The sequence below is a fragment of the Brassica napus genome, chromosome C5 (genome assembly GCF_020379485.1).
Source record: "Brassica napus cultivar Da-Ae chromosome C5, Da-Ae, whole genome shotgun sequence".
In the NCBI taxonomy this organism is placed as follows: Eukaryota; Viridiplantae; Streptophyta; class Magnoliopsida; order Brassicales; family Brassicaceae; genus Brassica; species Brassica napus.
The window spans coordinates 423105-438848 of NC_063448.1; the positions used below are offsets into that span (position 1 = coordinate 423105).

Here is a 15744-nt window from a genome sequence, read left to right on the forward strand (position 1 = left end):
ATAAATTTAATTTCAAGCAACAAGAATGAAAAGAAAGAAAGGGACCAAAAAAAGCAATAAATTCATACATGAGGGAGGAGTAGAGAACAACCAACAATTGATAGATCATAAGAGCTTTTTAGTTGGTCTCTCCAGACAAAATGTGGGTTTCATATTGAATCAATCAATTGTTTTAGCAAAATAATAATACTAGTAAAGATCTTTTTCTTTAATTATGTCGGTTCATGCTCACAGCTATATTAACATTGTATATTCATTTAAAGCTATATTAAGAGTATTAAAAGAACGAACAGAGAGCATCGTTGCTGTCTTCACAAAACAAGATCGGCTCAAACCGTTTTTCTTCCCACTTTCTCTGTTTCACTGACTCTCCACTTACTCAAACAGAAAGGTAGTCAAAACTTTACTGAGTTTTTCCTCTTCATCGACCCAGTTCCACCTCAACAATGAACGAAGAGATGAGCGGAGAGACGCCGGAGAATAAACATGTAAGTAGACCAACATTGCCGGAAAAGATCGACTACGTGTTCAAGGTGGTAGTGATTGGTGACTCTGCGGTCGGAAAAACGCAGCTCCTTTCACGTTTTACACAGAACGAGTTCTGTTACGACTCAAAGTCCACCATTGGTGTCGAGTTTCAGACACGTACGATCACTCATCAAGGCAAGCTCGTTAAAGCTCAGATCTGGGATACCGCCGGTCAAGAAAGGTAAATGTCTATCTACATCTATACACACATTTAACTATTCTTACAAAGCTGAATCTCAGGTTGGCTTTCAAATTAAATTGTTTACATATTTTAAAGTATAGTTTATTTTTCTTGGATCACGACATTTAGATATGATTTGATTTGATTTCCGATCTACTTATAATCATTGATTATACGTTTTTTTTTTTAAACTATTGGTTTTCTAACTATTTTGTTATTAGAACTAATCAATGAGTTGTTTTACTGCGTTTTCGGAGATTAGATACAGAGCGGTGACAAGCGCGTATTACAGAGGCGCGTTAGGTGCTATGGTCGTTTACGACATAACTAAACGCGTCTCCTTCGACCACGTGGCACGTTGGGTTGAGGACTTGCGAGCTCACGCCGACGACTCCGCCGTGATTATGCTCGTCGGAAACAAAGCCGACCTTGCCGCCGATAAACGCGCCGTCACGACAGAAGACGCCGTCGAGTTCGCCGAGACTCATCGGCTATTCTTCTCGGAAGTCTCGGCTCTAAGCGGCGGGAACGTCGACGAAGCTTTTTTCCGTCTGCTAGAGGAGATTTTCAGCCGCGTTGTTGTTGCGAGAAAAGCTCTGGAATGTCAGAATGGGACTACCGCGAAACTTGACGGTTCGAGAATTGATGTGATCATCTCTGGTTCTGATCTTGAGACTGGTAAGACGAATGAACCAGCTTCGTGCTCGTGTTGATTTTGAGTTTTGAGTGATGGACTCAAGTATGGGCCAGAAACCTCGAGACATAGTGGGACTTTTTTTTTAATATCATTTTACCCATGTCTTTGTTTATGGGCTTTTTATATATTTTGTGAATTGGTGGTACTTATTCGATACCGTCTAAAAACTATTCATGTCATATTTGATATCTTTTTTTCTACACCATTTATAATATTCATTTAATATTATTGTATATGCAAAAATGGAAGTATTTTATACCTTAAACAAACATTTGAAATTATTGACGTTCTTTTTTTTTTGCGCAAACTGATTTCCATTAAATTGAAAAGCTTAAGTTGGGTTTAAGGCCCATAAAACATGTTTGACTATAGAATCGGCTCAAAGCTCTAGAAATGAAAGTAAACTTGATTATTTTAAATGAGAACGATAGGAAATAGATGTCACGAAGAATGCCCTAGATTTCTAACTTCATCTCATGTATGTTTATCATGTTGATGAGGACATAAGAATCATAAAGCACAGTGATGAAGTCGAATCCGTGATTGAGGGCAAAGTTTATGGCTGTGAATACTGCCATAGTTTCTGCCATAAGAGCGAGGAGACAAAAGTCTAAGTCGCTGGATGCTGACGTACAAATGACAAAAATTACACGAAAACTGCATTGCAAAAAGCTTTCTAATTGCTGTTATTAGCTGTAAGTCTGTATATATATATGCAACTAATTAAATCTCAGTTAAATTTCTAAAGCCACTGTCACGCGATTTTTAAAATGACAATCAAACCTTTTCACTATAAATATTTCACACATAAGTACTTTACTGTTCTTTGTTTTTTTTCGTCAACAGCTGTTCTTCGTTAATAGGTTTTCTTCAGCTGTTATATGTTATTACTTATGAGGAACTGGTATTACATATAGAGAAAATATAGATCGAGAACACCAAATTATCATAAATATGGAACTTTGTGATTATTAAAAAGTTTTGTTATACGATTTTATGTTCTTTTAAAAGTGTTTAATGGGGTTGATTGTATGATCACAATATAGGTTATACATGATCGTGCGTTCACCCACTCTGATATGATTGTTCATGGGGAGTTTTGTATAGAATTAAGTGAAATTATTAGAATTTACAATAAGATCACTAAGCAGATATTTTCATAATATTTTTTTATAAACCCTATCGGCTGATCCGGTCGGCCCCGGGAGGAACGCGATTAGTGAAATATTTTCATAATATTTTTCATGACATCAACTGTGAGTGTCACTTAGAATCTCGAATATAATCCAAATCCGACATAAGATATGATTCTCTTATTTTTGCATTCAACCGAATAATCTGAAGTGCTCCAATCGCAAACTCGTTTTCTCGCCCATGACCTAAAAATGGTCTTTTATATAATGCGCATATGATTAATCCGCCACCAAAGTGCTTTGTGACCACTTATTTACTTATTTATATGCTGATAACTCTGTGTTATGTGTAAAGTTACTAATTAGTTTAATATTTATAAGCAAGAGTAAGATTCTCATGATAAACATTTAAATTAGTATCTCCAGTATGATTGTATTCAATAAGTATTAGCTGAATTAAGCTAGTTGATAGTATATCATAATTTTGACAAATTTAACGTAACAATTTTCATAATCATTTACTGCTGTTAGAAACCTGTGTTATAATTATAACTTTCCTTTTTGGGTCAAAATTACAACTTTCTATACATAAAAGAGATAACTTAAAGGAAAGGCAGTTGACTTGAGAATATAAAGTCAATTGGAGAGCAATTTGCAGGAGAAAAGTCATAAAAGTCGTACATTCGCCACTTGTAATTAACAAGAGAATCATCGGAAAATGGCATCTTTGAAAATAATATTGGTAATTACGTATACATATTGTTTATAATTTTTTAAAAATATATTATTTATATTGTTTTTAAGCATATATCGTCTTTTGTTATTAAGCACTACGTTAAGATATGCAAGTTACTTTATTAAGATGCATATATACTCACTTCTATTACATATATATGGTAATATATATATGTTTCTAAAACATAGTATTATATATGCAAACAAAGTAGAATATTAATCAATTTTAAAACTAGTTACAATTTTTTAAAAAAAATTAGACAACTTTTTACAAATGAAACCAATGGGACAGGTGTAGGAATAGTGTCTTCAATATGTGTATAGATTAGAAAATCTTTTGAGGATATAGTCATTTGAGTGTAGCAAACATAACATGACATATGCATATGATGACCACAAGTGCATATTGGCAGCATATACCCGTTTGAGCACCTACATATAACTTTGAACTAATAAATATTTAAATGTATATGAAAAACCTTTCGAATGATAAATGATTAAATTTTAAACCAAACTATGATCTGGCATTGGCTAATAGCTTCACACTTCGTTGGCACGTCTATTTAAAGCTTCACAAAGACGCGAACTTAAATCACAACCCGAAAACGAAAAATATCACAAGAAAAGAAAAAAAAACCATTTATTCAGTATGTTTTCTCTGGGTATGAGAACCGAAATAGAAAATCTGTGGGTCTTTGCTCTTGCATCAAAATGCAATATTTTCATTCAAGAACATTTTATTTCTCTTCTCATCGCCGTAGCCATCACTTGGTTTACCTTCACCATCGTATTTTGGTCTACACCTGGTGGACCGGCTTGGGGAAGATACTTTTTCACTCGCCGGTTTACTTCCGGCTGTAACCAAAAAAACAAGAATCTCATTCCCGGTCCGAGAGGGTTTCCACTCGTGGGAAGCATGAGCCTAAGGTCAAGCCGCGTAGCTCACCAGCGCATAGCAGCAGTGGCTGCGATGAGAAACGCCAAGCGGCTCATGGCGTTTAGCCTCGGTGATACCAAGGTGATGGTGACGTGTCATCCTGACGTGGCAAAGGAGATACTGAACAGCTCGGTGTTTGCAGACCGACCTGTTGACGAAACCGCTTATGGTTTGATGTTTAACCGAGCCATGGGATTTGCTCCAAGTGGTGCTTACTGGCGCACGCTACGTCGGTTAGGTTCGAACCATCTTTTTAACCCAAAGCAAATCAAACGCTCGGAGGAGCAGAGACGAGTGATCGCGACTCAGATGGTGAATGTATTTGCACGTAACGCTGAAACCGCGTTTGGAGTACGTGATTTGCTAAAAACGGCGTCGTTGTCTAACATGATGGGTTTAGTTTTCGGGAAACAGTATGAACTGGAGTCTAATAACAACGTTGAGTCGGAATGCTTGAAGGGTTTGGTTGAAGAGGGGTACGATCTTCTCGGTACACTTAACTGGACCGACCACCTTCCTTGGTTAGGCGGTCTAGATTTTCAACAAGTCCGGTTCAGATGCTCTCAGCTTGTACCGAAAGTAAACCAGTTATTGAGCCGAATCATTCATGAACACCGTGCACCTACGTGCAGTTTTCTCGACGTGTTACATTCTCTTCATGATTCAGAAAAATTATCAGAATCCGACATGGTCGCTGTTCTTTGGGTACGTAAACATTATATAATTCTTGTAATATGTAGAACATGGACATTAATATTTCAAATTTTTGGTCCCTTTAGGAAATGATATTTAGGGGGACGGACACAGTGGCCGTGCTGATCGAGTGGGTGCTAGCGAGGATTGTAATGCATCCTAAAGTTCAGTCAACGGTCCACGATGAGCTTGACCGAGTCGTTGGCAGATCCAAAGCCGTTGATGAGTCTGACCTCCCATCTCTCACGTATCTAACGGCCATGATCAAAGAGGTGTTGAGGCTGCATCCACCAGGCCCGCTTCTCTCTTGGGCTCGTCTCTCCATAACAGACACCACCGTAGACGGATATCACGTGCCGGCTGGGACCACCGCGATGGTCAACATGTGGGCTATAGCACGTGATCCACACGTGTGGGAGAATCCTTTGGAGTTTAAGCCTGAGAGGTTCGTGGCAAAAGAGGGTGAAGCTGAGTTCTCTGTTCTCGGGTCGGATATGAGGTTGGCACCCTTCGGGTCGGGTAAGAGAGTTTGCCCGGGAAAGAATTTGGGGCTTGCGACGGTTTCGTTTTGGGTTGCAACGCTCTTGCATGAGTTTGAGTGGCTTTCTAGTGTCAACGCTAACCCTCCTGATCTTTCAGATGTTTTGAGGCTGTCGTGCGAGATGGCTTGTCCTCTTGTCGTTAACTTACGCTCAAGGCGTAAGATAGCATAAGCTTCGGTTTAGTCAATGCACGAATGCTTCAAAGTTATTGGCAAATTAAAAAAACACGTATTCTAATAAAACCTGGAAAACTGATATGTATGCAAAGTCCAAAGTGCGATGTATATTCGCCCATCTTTTATTGATTAAGGGAACATATTAATGTATTTGTATTATATGAAATAAATTTAATATATGTTTCATGCGTACGGTTTGATGGTGAGTAATGTTGTTAATTTTATTAACCAACGCAGTAGTACGGTAGTCTCGGCTCTGAAGAAACTTAACACGTTTCAGTTTTACGTGGGCCATTTGGTTATTTGAACTTAAACTCATGTGTTTGTTTCGTTATGAACTAGTGAGAAATTCCTTGTAAAAATTTGTTGGCGTGAGTCGCATGTTTCGGCTAACCTTCGGTATGCAATGCTAAATCTACAGAAAATACAATTTGTACATTAACTAGTGGTCGCTATTTAATTTAACTTAACTAACTTTTCTTAGATATAAGAGTTCTAAGATATTGGTAATATATAACTAATTAAAGTTCACTTATCTTCAAATGAATTCAACGATCATCCTAGGAATTATTCCACTTAACTAAAATAAATAACTCTATACTTCGCGTGTTGAACGATTAACTGAATTATCTTCTCCAGCTTTAATTATATCCTACTCCCAATTGTATAAAATAATATGCTTAATTTGGTACGAAGTTTCTTAGAAGAGCTATGTCAGTCAACGATTTTACTAATAAAACAAGCATTTGGCTGAAATTGTGTATAATAGGTATCGTCGTCGAGTGTTCGACTCAGCTAGTGTTTCTGGTTGTTCCATAACGTGATCTCATCAACGCTTGTGTAATGGACTTATCACTTCTGAACTTCTAGCATTTTTATTTTGTTGTTGACCAACGCATTAGTCCTCTTATATCAGTTTGTTTATTTAACATTCGGCAAATACATATCTGACTTCCACTTTTGTTGGTGAAAACAACTTAAACACATATCTGACTGCTTACAAACTGTTAAGGTGATAAAAGAAGATAAAAAGATTAGCCGATTTGACAATCTGAGATAGATGATTTCTTATATTTTTGTTTTACTTTTATAGAATTTTTTCCTATTTCTTTCAGTGCTCAACTCCTTGCTAAAAGAATCGCATTTTCTGGATAAACGTTATGAGTATGAATTAAGTCGTGAGGCTTTTGATCTCCATGTCTAGCCTTAGTCTTCATAGATTAAGCCTAACTATGTATTTAAGGATCTTTTTTTATCTTTTTTGGGGGATCTTTAGGTAGCCTTTGCTAGTTCTAGCAGATTTAGATCCAAGTTTTTGTATCTCAATGTCATTTCTATGAAATGAATTCACATTTTGTAAAAAAAAAAAAGTCTGTGAGGCTTGCCTACTTGAATTAACGTAATAATATATGGAATTATTTGCCATTAAAAAGTATTGACACTGAGTCATTGACGTTAAGTGGATAATCATGAATAATGCAGTTAATAAATTTCTTTTACATGCTACCAGAAAGTATATACGGCAATACCGAATTACAAACTTTGTGTAAACAACTGTTGGTCAAACCGGTTCAGTCAAATTAATAAGAAGCACGGAAAAGTCAAATCAAAATACAATTTCCTGTGATGTGAATATACATAGCGAGTCTATAAGCTATTATTGCTATATAAGCAAACTTTTGATAGTGTATTATATTATTGTTTTTCTTTCCTAATGTTTCTTATATTTTTTTGGTCAACTTTCTCTTATATTCACATCAAACAAAGAAGAACAAAAAACGTAAGTGTAATTTGTTTATTATAAACAGTATGTTGTCATTAATTTGTCATAACACTATTTAAATTTTATTTACAGTAAATTATAAACCTTCTACGGACGACGGTCGTTTGTTCGTTGATGAAGGACAATTTGATGAAAGAACAAATGTTCAATCCTTATTTTTATAAAAGTGAACTTTCTTCTGCTCGACCTAATGAAGTAGTACGTGCATTGAATAATTACATTTAATTGTTCTTGGACACTGAAAGTATTAATATAATTAATATCTAAAATAAAATAGATGCCATTATAGAGTAGGACAAACATGCTTCAAAACTTGACACTGCCCTTTATATTTATTACGTTCCTAATTACAATGCTACATATACGAAGTAGGAGCCACTAGCCAGACCTGTATTCTCTTTTTTTTTTTTTAACACCAGACCTGTATTCTCTATTGAAATAAATTTTACACATAATATCTCAGAACGAATATATGACTTGAACAACATTAAAGTATTAGGAAAAAAAATCTGAACCAATATAGTTGGATTGGTTGAAGTATTCTGATTGGACGTTTTCTTTATCATAGCCAATAAATTTTTGGTATTAGTTAGTGGATGGTTTCTTGAGATAAAAAACGGTTAAACGTTTTGTCAATTAGGTGGTCTTTGATACATGAATTAAGCGATTTTGATAGAATATTTTATATATATACTAATATGGACTGTAAGTCTCTACCTACATAAGTAAATATTTCATATAGGAATATCAATGACGCAAATGAGACGAGAGTAACGAAAGAAGCGGTGGCGCTAAAGGAGACTTTAAAAACTGCTAAATCCAACAATCTCAGTCACCCGATCTCTTTCTCAGATTCAAAAGGACTGATCAAACTGATCACAGGAAACTCATCTGTGATCGCCTTACAAGGGATTCTCCATGACATTGGTGTGTTGAGTAACTCCTTTTCATCTATCATGTTTAAGTTTCTGCCTCGTAGTTATAATGTAGTCGCTGATGGCTTAGCCAAAGAGGCTCTGTTTCTGTTTCAAAACTCTGTAACCTAAGCTTCAATATAAGTATCGTTTGCCCAAAAATAAAAGAGTAACGAAAGAAGAAGTCCAAATCCTGAGCAACTGAGCAAGTAAATCATCCTCTTCCGTTTGTCTTTAATCACTATATTGTATGTTTTATTGTTATATACTCCATCTGTTTCATTTTAATTGACGTTTTAGATTTGAACACTCAGATTAATAAAAATTTACTAGATAAAAATATCATTACCGATACATCTAACCACATTTTAGTTAATAAAAAAATAAACTGGATAATCTTTTTAATAAATTTACATTGAAATTATAAAACGATACTTATTTTTAAACGAATTTTTTTTAGAACGACAACTAAATCAAAACGGAGGGAGTATAATTAATTTAATTCGATGTTCACGGATGTCTTAGAGCATCTTTATCCGGGTTTGTTAATGGGTTTCTGGATGGAAAAATAGTGTCTGGGCTCCGTTAATATTATAAAACCGGTGACAGAAGGCGTGAGTTGAGGACCGCTTGCGACGGGTTTTTTGCACTGTTTGTGGGTCTCACCGACACGTGGCGGTCCGCGATTGGTGCGATTTTAATTTTTTTTTAAAATCAAGTAAAACAAAAAAAAAAAATTAGAAACCCAAAACGGGATTCACCCGATAATCATGCTCTTAAAGCCTAAAATGCAACTAATGTTCGGTACATAAATTTATGGCTTATATAGCATTAATAAACTAATCAAATTGGAGAATATAATAATCTTAAATGGCGAAAAGAATACCCACGCCATGTAGAAACAACAACATGCCTTCTGCTGTAAACGACTCCCCGGAAACTTCCAAATAGTTTGAACCTAATTCTACTTACTGTAGTACATACAAAACATAATTAATTAGAAAGTAAAAATAATAGTCTTAGATTCGTTTCCAGTAAAACAAAGGTTTGATAGTCATCATCAATTCAAATCCCTTGCCTGAACTAGGACATGATTGTCGATGTAGAACAATTCATACATTCTATTAAGTTCTTCATTTCTATCTTATGTTTGAATTTATTTGTAGTAGGGATCGTTTCATTATAAACCTGACTGTATAGAGATTAACACTGACGCGAATGTATATTTTTGGATCGGAAGTACAAAAACATGTTTTTAGCTTGTTTGCGGTTGGTTTTTGCGGACAGAGATGGCACGATCAACCTCATAAGAGAACTTAGACAATAGATAAATCGATTTTTCATTTTTAACTCAAACCGTTGTATCCAAACCTCTTAAAAACATGAGAAAATAAAATTATCTGAAAAATGTGGAATATTTATATCATTATTGTGTATACTAAAATCAAATGTTGCATACAACTATCAAAAATTCAATGTTTACAATTAATGAAGTTGGTAGGATACCTAAAAAGTGATGCAAAATTAAATTGTAAATATTTTGTTTCCTAGCAGGTCATCCTCAGTTTACCCAACTACTCTTCTGACTAACTTCTCTTGCCTTCTTTACTTCGCATTTCAATAATACACAGTCGCCTATATATATGCACGTATGTATACAATCATATATTTTGCAATTCAATACATAAATCAACTTAGATTTTATGCCTCTTAACTAATTACGCGTATAAATTTTAAAGAAAAATGACATTTGAAGTTCCAAATTTTAGAATTTGAATAGTTACATAATAACAGTTCACATATACCATATGTGAATTTGAACTCAAAATAAAACATTTTAGAAAAAGATGATATAAACTTTCATTAAAAAAAAAAACTAGTCGAATCTAAGGAAACTACTGAAGTTAATTGACAAAAAAAATGAATTAAATGTCTAGTACTCTTTTTAACATAAGAAAAAATTTAGAACTTGTAATGATTGGAGAAAATTAAACACTGTAAATTCGTAAAAAGTAAAAAAAAAACTTAGCACTGTAAAAGTTCGTTTAAATACTTTTTCTCATTAAAATGACTAAATATTATCTATAGTTTTGGAAATAAACTATCGAAAATAATTATAATGGCGAAAATGTTATGCTAGCTATTCCATGAATTAGTTGTACTAATCATAATCGTCATACCGAGTAAAAGTCTAATGAAATTATTCTTTTTTTTTCTGAGATCAATGAAATTATCCTGCCAAATAAAACGTGTGACGTTTATTCAAAAATATATGCATTAAATGCCTTGATATTAAAATATTTCCTTTTAAAAGCTAGCTAGGGTTTAGGAATGACGAGTTGTGTCTTATTAAAAGCCCTTCTTCTCCTCCGCCACTCATCATTCCCTCATCATAACACCATCATCACCATTCACCCACCTTTCCTCTTTTTCTCTCTCTCTCTCTAGAACAACAAGTGAGAATCTGCTAAAATATTGTGACTATTATCATGAGAATGAAGCTATTTCAGTTGAGGGGAATGTTGTCTGGATCGAGGATATTATATATACACAAATACGTATATATGTTAATACAAGTGTTTGATCATATATGTATATAGATTATTCTCGGACCAGGCTTCATCCCCCCTAACATGTTATTGCCTCTGATCACCAGATTCTATCAACTCTTCGCTTATTATTTGTCACAAACAAGTAATAAGCTCAATAATGTCTTTGAGTCTTTCAGCATCGTTTCATATGTTTTCGAATCCGTCTTCGTTCTTTCTCTTCGTTTTCGTTTGGTAATTCGTATTTTATAGCATTCTACATGCGTTTTCAAAGTAAAGTATTTTTTCTTTAGGTATTATATATGAATACCTTATGTTGAGGATTGAAGAATATCGCTTGAAGATCTATGTTAGACCGCTATTTTTGCTTTCTGTAGTTTCCTTTGTTGATACATTTCTTCTTTTTAGCATTGTATCCGGCGCGGCTACTCCTTATCAGGGTTGAGCTAGTAGCCTTATTTGGTAGTATTTTTCATCAAACCTACTTCCATAAGAGCCCAGAAGTCAAGTGACCACATGCAGAATTTGTTCGGAGCGGAATTGAAGACACAGAACTTTGTACATATCCTTGGACTCTTATCGTTAAGAACCACATGCATAATTTTTTTCCTGTGAATATATAAGAATTATAAGGAATAAAAAGCAAAAACAAAACAGTTTTGAAAAAGCTTTTAGTTGTTATATATATATATTATTATTAAAACTGAAACAAATAGAAATAACCTTATTTTCAACAGATTTATTACATCTTTTATTTTTTTATTTTCATTCATCTTAATTACTTTATTAATTATTATTTTCTAAATAATTTGATAGCATATAATCACAAAACAATACTAAAGTATTTTAATTATTTTATTATATCTTTTATGTTATTTTCTCACACTTTTTAACTATTTCATTAATTTTCTTTTACCATAATAATTCGACATCATTTATTTTACATTAATCATAATAATTCTAAATGTTTGGATGAAAACTTTTTATATGTTTACATAATCAATTAGTTATGTGTATTCATGTATCCGTTCAGGTACATATCAGTTTTTTTTTGTATCGAATTTTTTTGGGTTTTGAAATTATACTCTGCTTGGATATTATACATTTTCGGGGGGAGTTAGAGTCGGTTTTTCTAGGTCCGGGTGGGTTTAGTTACGATATGTAAAATCCTAAAAATAAACAAAAAACTCAATGTGTTTAAAAGTGTTACTAAACAATTTATAAAATATAAAATAAAAATTAACACCCGCATCTAGTTGATATTAAATTCTAACAAATTTTATATTGGGAGATCTAGAAGATCTATCCAATCCAATATTCAATATTAAGATATACATCAATATATTAGAATAGGAAGTTTATCATTATCTATTATATAATATTCCATATTAGTTTAGGAAATTAGTTTGATTTATTCTCTATATAAACTATGCATCTTGTAACATTATTTTCATGAGAGTCTAATATAATTCTTCCATAAACACTTTTGTGTTCTTTACTCTCATCAATTTGTCATGGTATCAGAGCCTAAACAAAACTAAAAACATCAAAAACATCTTTATTCTCGTGTTGTCTTGCAAAATCGCAGAACAATCACTTCTCATTCAAAAACTTCTTTATTCACGACTTGAAGAAGAAGATTTTTATTCAATCATAGTCTTGGTGTCTTTGCAAAATCGCAAATCATCAAACTTATTCTCTATTCCTTTGTTTCTCGATTTGAAGCAAGGAAAATTCATTCAACAATTCAGACATTCATTCATCAACTTTCGTATGGCTATTAGCTCACGAAGATTCAGATTTCTTGACGGCAGTCTACCGGCAGCCGATTCACTCTACTGTGAAGATTGCAAAGCAAACAATCATCTCATTGTAGGATGGATAAAACAAACATTCAAACCAAAACTCAGATCATCTATCTCTACTTGCAAAATCGCAAGCTATGGGACATTCATCAAGCTTCCGCAACGATTAGTGCATGAGCTACTTCTACCACCTATTTTGAAGATTGTTCAATCTCATATGTGTTACCACGTATGAGCTTGAGGGAGGGTATTGGGAGATCTAGAAGATCTATCCAATCCAATATTCAATATTAAGATATACATCAATATATTAGAATAGGAAGTTTATCATTATCTATTATATAATATTCCATATTAGTTTAGGAAATTAGTTTGATTTATTCTCTATATAAACTATGCATCTTGTAACATTATTTTCATGAGAGTCTAATATAATTCTTCCATAAACACTTTTGTGTTCTTTACTCTCATCAATTTGTCATTTTATTCTTTGGTCGATGTTTTCTAACTTCACTGGTCGATATTTGGATAAATTCAAACTCATAACAAAAACTTCCAAAAAGGTAATGAAGGCATACGGGCCTTGAAATATAAGCACGTAGATATAATTGGGCTGAAGTGGTCTTTTCGATGTCCCTTAGGCTCTATGTACCTGTGCTGCGGACCGACACGCTTTTATCCTCTAGCTTGTACATGGACTTAGTTCATAATTTCAAGAATTCAACACGGTGTCTTCTAGGCTCTATGTACAAAAGAATTCTATGAAGAACTCTTTACGCCCGTGGTACTCTTATATCTTTTTGGTATAAGTGAAGAAACAAAAGAATACAACAAATTTCACGATGTGGACATTTTTCTTCTTCTAAAACAACACCTTGTAAGAAAAAAGGAGTTTTAAATAGAAAAGAAGGTGATTACCTCTTGTACAGTTTACCAGGACAGGTTTTATAGTAAAACTACAATAAAACCTTCAAATCTGTTTTCTTGAATTGAGAATCATCCATTATCTTATCAATATACATCGCATTTTAAATTCTGCATTTCGTGCACAAACAAAAAAAAAATCGGCTATATTTATTTTATATTAAAAAGGGAATCAAATAACATTAACTGAGTCGATAACCCAATGTTGACCATCAGTTTTGACTTTTAACCGGTTAATCTCTGCGAACAAATTCACAGCTCTCCTCACTCCTCTGTTATCCGCTGCCGTGAAATAATCGTGACCGAATAAAACTCCGCCGGGTCGAAGTATCCGGACCGCCCGGTTTATATCAGCCCAAGCCGAATTGAAATCGTGACCCGCGTCTATCTCCACCAGGTCCGCCGTCACACCCCACTCACACAGCTTCTCCAAAGCCGAACCAGCAGAGAACGGAACCGGTAGAATTGAACCGGTTGAACCGGAGCTGACCACGTTTTGCATAAACTGGTACAAAAGCAAGACATCGCCGTTCACCAGCGCCATGTCTTTAAACCGGTCTCGAAAACCGGGCCAGCCACGGAAATCGTCTACGCATAGAATCTGAGTCTCCTCGAGTCCAAGGCGGCGCGTGAGATTGGCCATGTGAATCGCCGACGCGCCGAGAAAGCTTCCAACTTCGACGATGGTCCGAGGTTTGACCCGTCGGATTAGGTTCTCGAAGACGGCTCCGTACGATCCCCAGCCTTTGATCCGTTTTGACCGGAGATACTTCCCGGCGTGCGGTGGTGGGAAGTCGACGTACGGTGAAGTTCCGTTGAAGATCTTGTCGATAACCGTTTGACGGATTGATTCCGGAGGGACAAGGTCGCCGCAGCGAGTAGTTACTTTGAAGTTGTCAACTAGGCAACCGCGAGGTTTTGTCTCCTTGACGGTCTTCAACACCGCTGTTGATGGTGGCGGCACGTGTAACGTTTGATGGTTATAGTAAGCTGTCAAGTAACCAAAGAGATAAGTTAGCACTACGAAGATAACAAGTGCTGTTTTGGTTTTCAAGAACTGAAGACTATCATGTCTGTAAGGAAAACGGCGATCCTCCTTCATGATCAAGTCTTTGAAAATAATGAAGATTGTAAAAACATGTTCTAAATAACGATTTGAAAGTCAACGATCAGTAGGTGAGAATTTTAATACTTAGGATTTGGAAAAATCAATTAATTAAATAACACATGATTATCTGAATTTACTAAAATACGTGAAGCAAATACGCCAGCTAAGTTTGTGATATAATTTATTGGACTTTACGTGTATAGAACGTTACGCACGGTGCAGTCACGTTTACAATCAAAAGATTTCAGCTTTAACCTTTGTAAAATTGTAGGTCTGTTCCTTTTGTTAAACCGGTTTGGTCAAAGTTACAAGTAGTAGAACAGGATATGATAAAAATGTTTATCTCACCGCTAGATCTTAAATATACGGTCTGAAAATGTTAATGGATCAATAAGACAAACATCACGGGCCGTAAATATACGAAAAGATGTGCCCATATTCTAGTCTTTGCCAACGCAAAGGAGAACGATTCTTCTCGAAACTGTGCCCACTTTAGTAATTTTCACACAAGCTTTGTCCCATTTTCAATTAAAAAAGTATCCTAAAGATAAGATGATAAGAGTTGATTGTTCATTATCCACCGTTGAGCTCTCTTCCAGTCATCTTCTCTCTCTCTCTCTCACAATCGGCTAAGGTAACTTTATGTTGTAATTAAAGCGACTCTAATTTAGAAAGAAAAAAACTTTTGATTCACCGATTGGTTTTGCAAGTTGCTTCTCAAGACTCATCTCTGGAACTTGGTTGAGTTTTCATTTGTTGTAAGATTAAGTGAATATTCTCTGACGATCCTTAGTCTTTCTTTACTGAGAGAGTTTGGCTGCTGAGTTATAGTTTCTGTTACTGCAGATCTTCTTGAGTTTTCATTTAAATGGTAGTGAAAAATGGCAGCATCAACAGGAGGAGGTAAAGCCAAGTACATCATCGGTGCTCTCATCGGCTCTTTCGGAATCTCATACCTCTTCGACAAAGTTATCTCCGATGATAAGATCTTTGGAGGCGAGTTTTGTCTTCTTCTTTAGACTCCCATCATAACTTTGGA

At 34.8% G+C, this 15744-nt stretch overlaps 3 protein-coding genes across 3 annotated transcripts; 2 read left to right on the forward strand and 1 right to left on the reverse strand.

The window, feature by feature from the left end:
• Window positions 1-129: 129 nt before the first annotated feature.
• On the forward strand, window positions 130-1634 carry LOC106399537 (ras-related protein RABA3-like). Its single transcript, XM_013840007.3, has 2 exons — window positions 130-709; window positions 972-1634. Exons 1-2 carry the CDS (start codon window positions 447-449, stop codon window positions 1420-1422), a joined length of 714 nt encoding a protein of 237 aa, XP_013695461.1. The 5' UTR covers window positions 130-446; the 3' UTR covers window positions 1423-1634.
• Window positions 1635-3855: 2221 nt separating this feature from the next.
• LOC106402213 (cytochrome P450 78A6) lies at window positions 3856-5814 on the forward strand. The gene is made up of 2 exons (XM_013842905.3): window positions 3856-4916; window positions 4991-5814. The coding sequence occupies exons 1-2, from the start codon at window positions 3924-3926 to the stop codon at window positions 5615-5617; spliced, it is 1620 nt and encodes a 539-aa protein (XP_013698359.1). The 5' UTR covers window positions 3856-3923; the 3' UTR covers window positions 5618-5814.
• A 7916-nt stretch (window positions 5815-13730) lies between these two features.
• On the reverse strand, window positions 13731-14903 carry BNAC05G00730D. The gene has a single exon (XM_013838330.3). It carries the CDS (start codon window positions 14697-14699, stop codon window positions 13770-13772), a length of 930 nt encoding a protein of 309 aa, XP_013693784.1. The 5' UTR covers window positions 14700-14903; the 3' UTR covers window positions 13731-13769.
• Window positions 14904-15744: the final 841 nt, after the last annotated feature.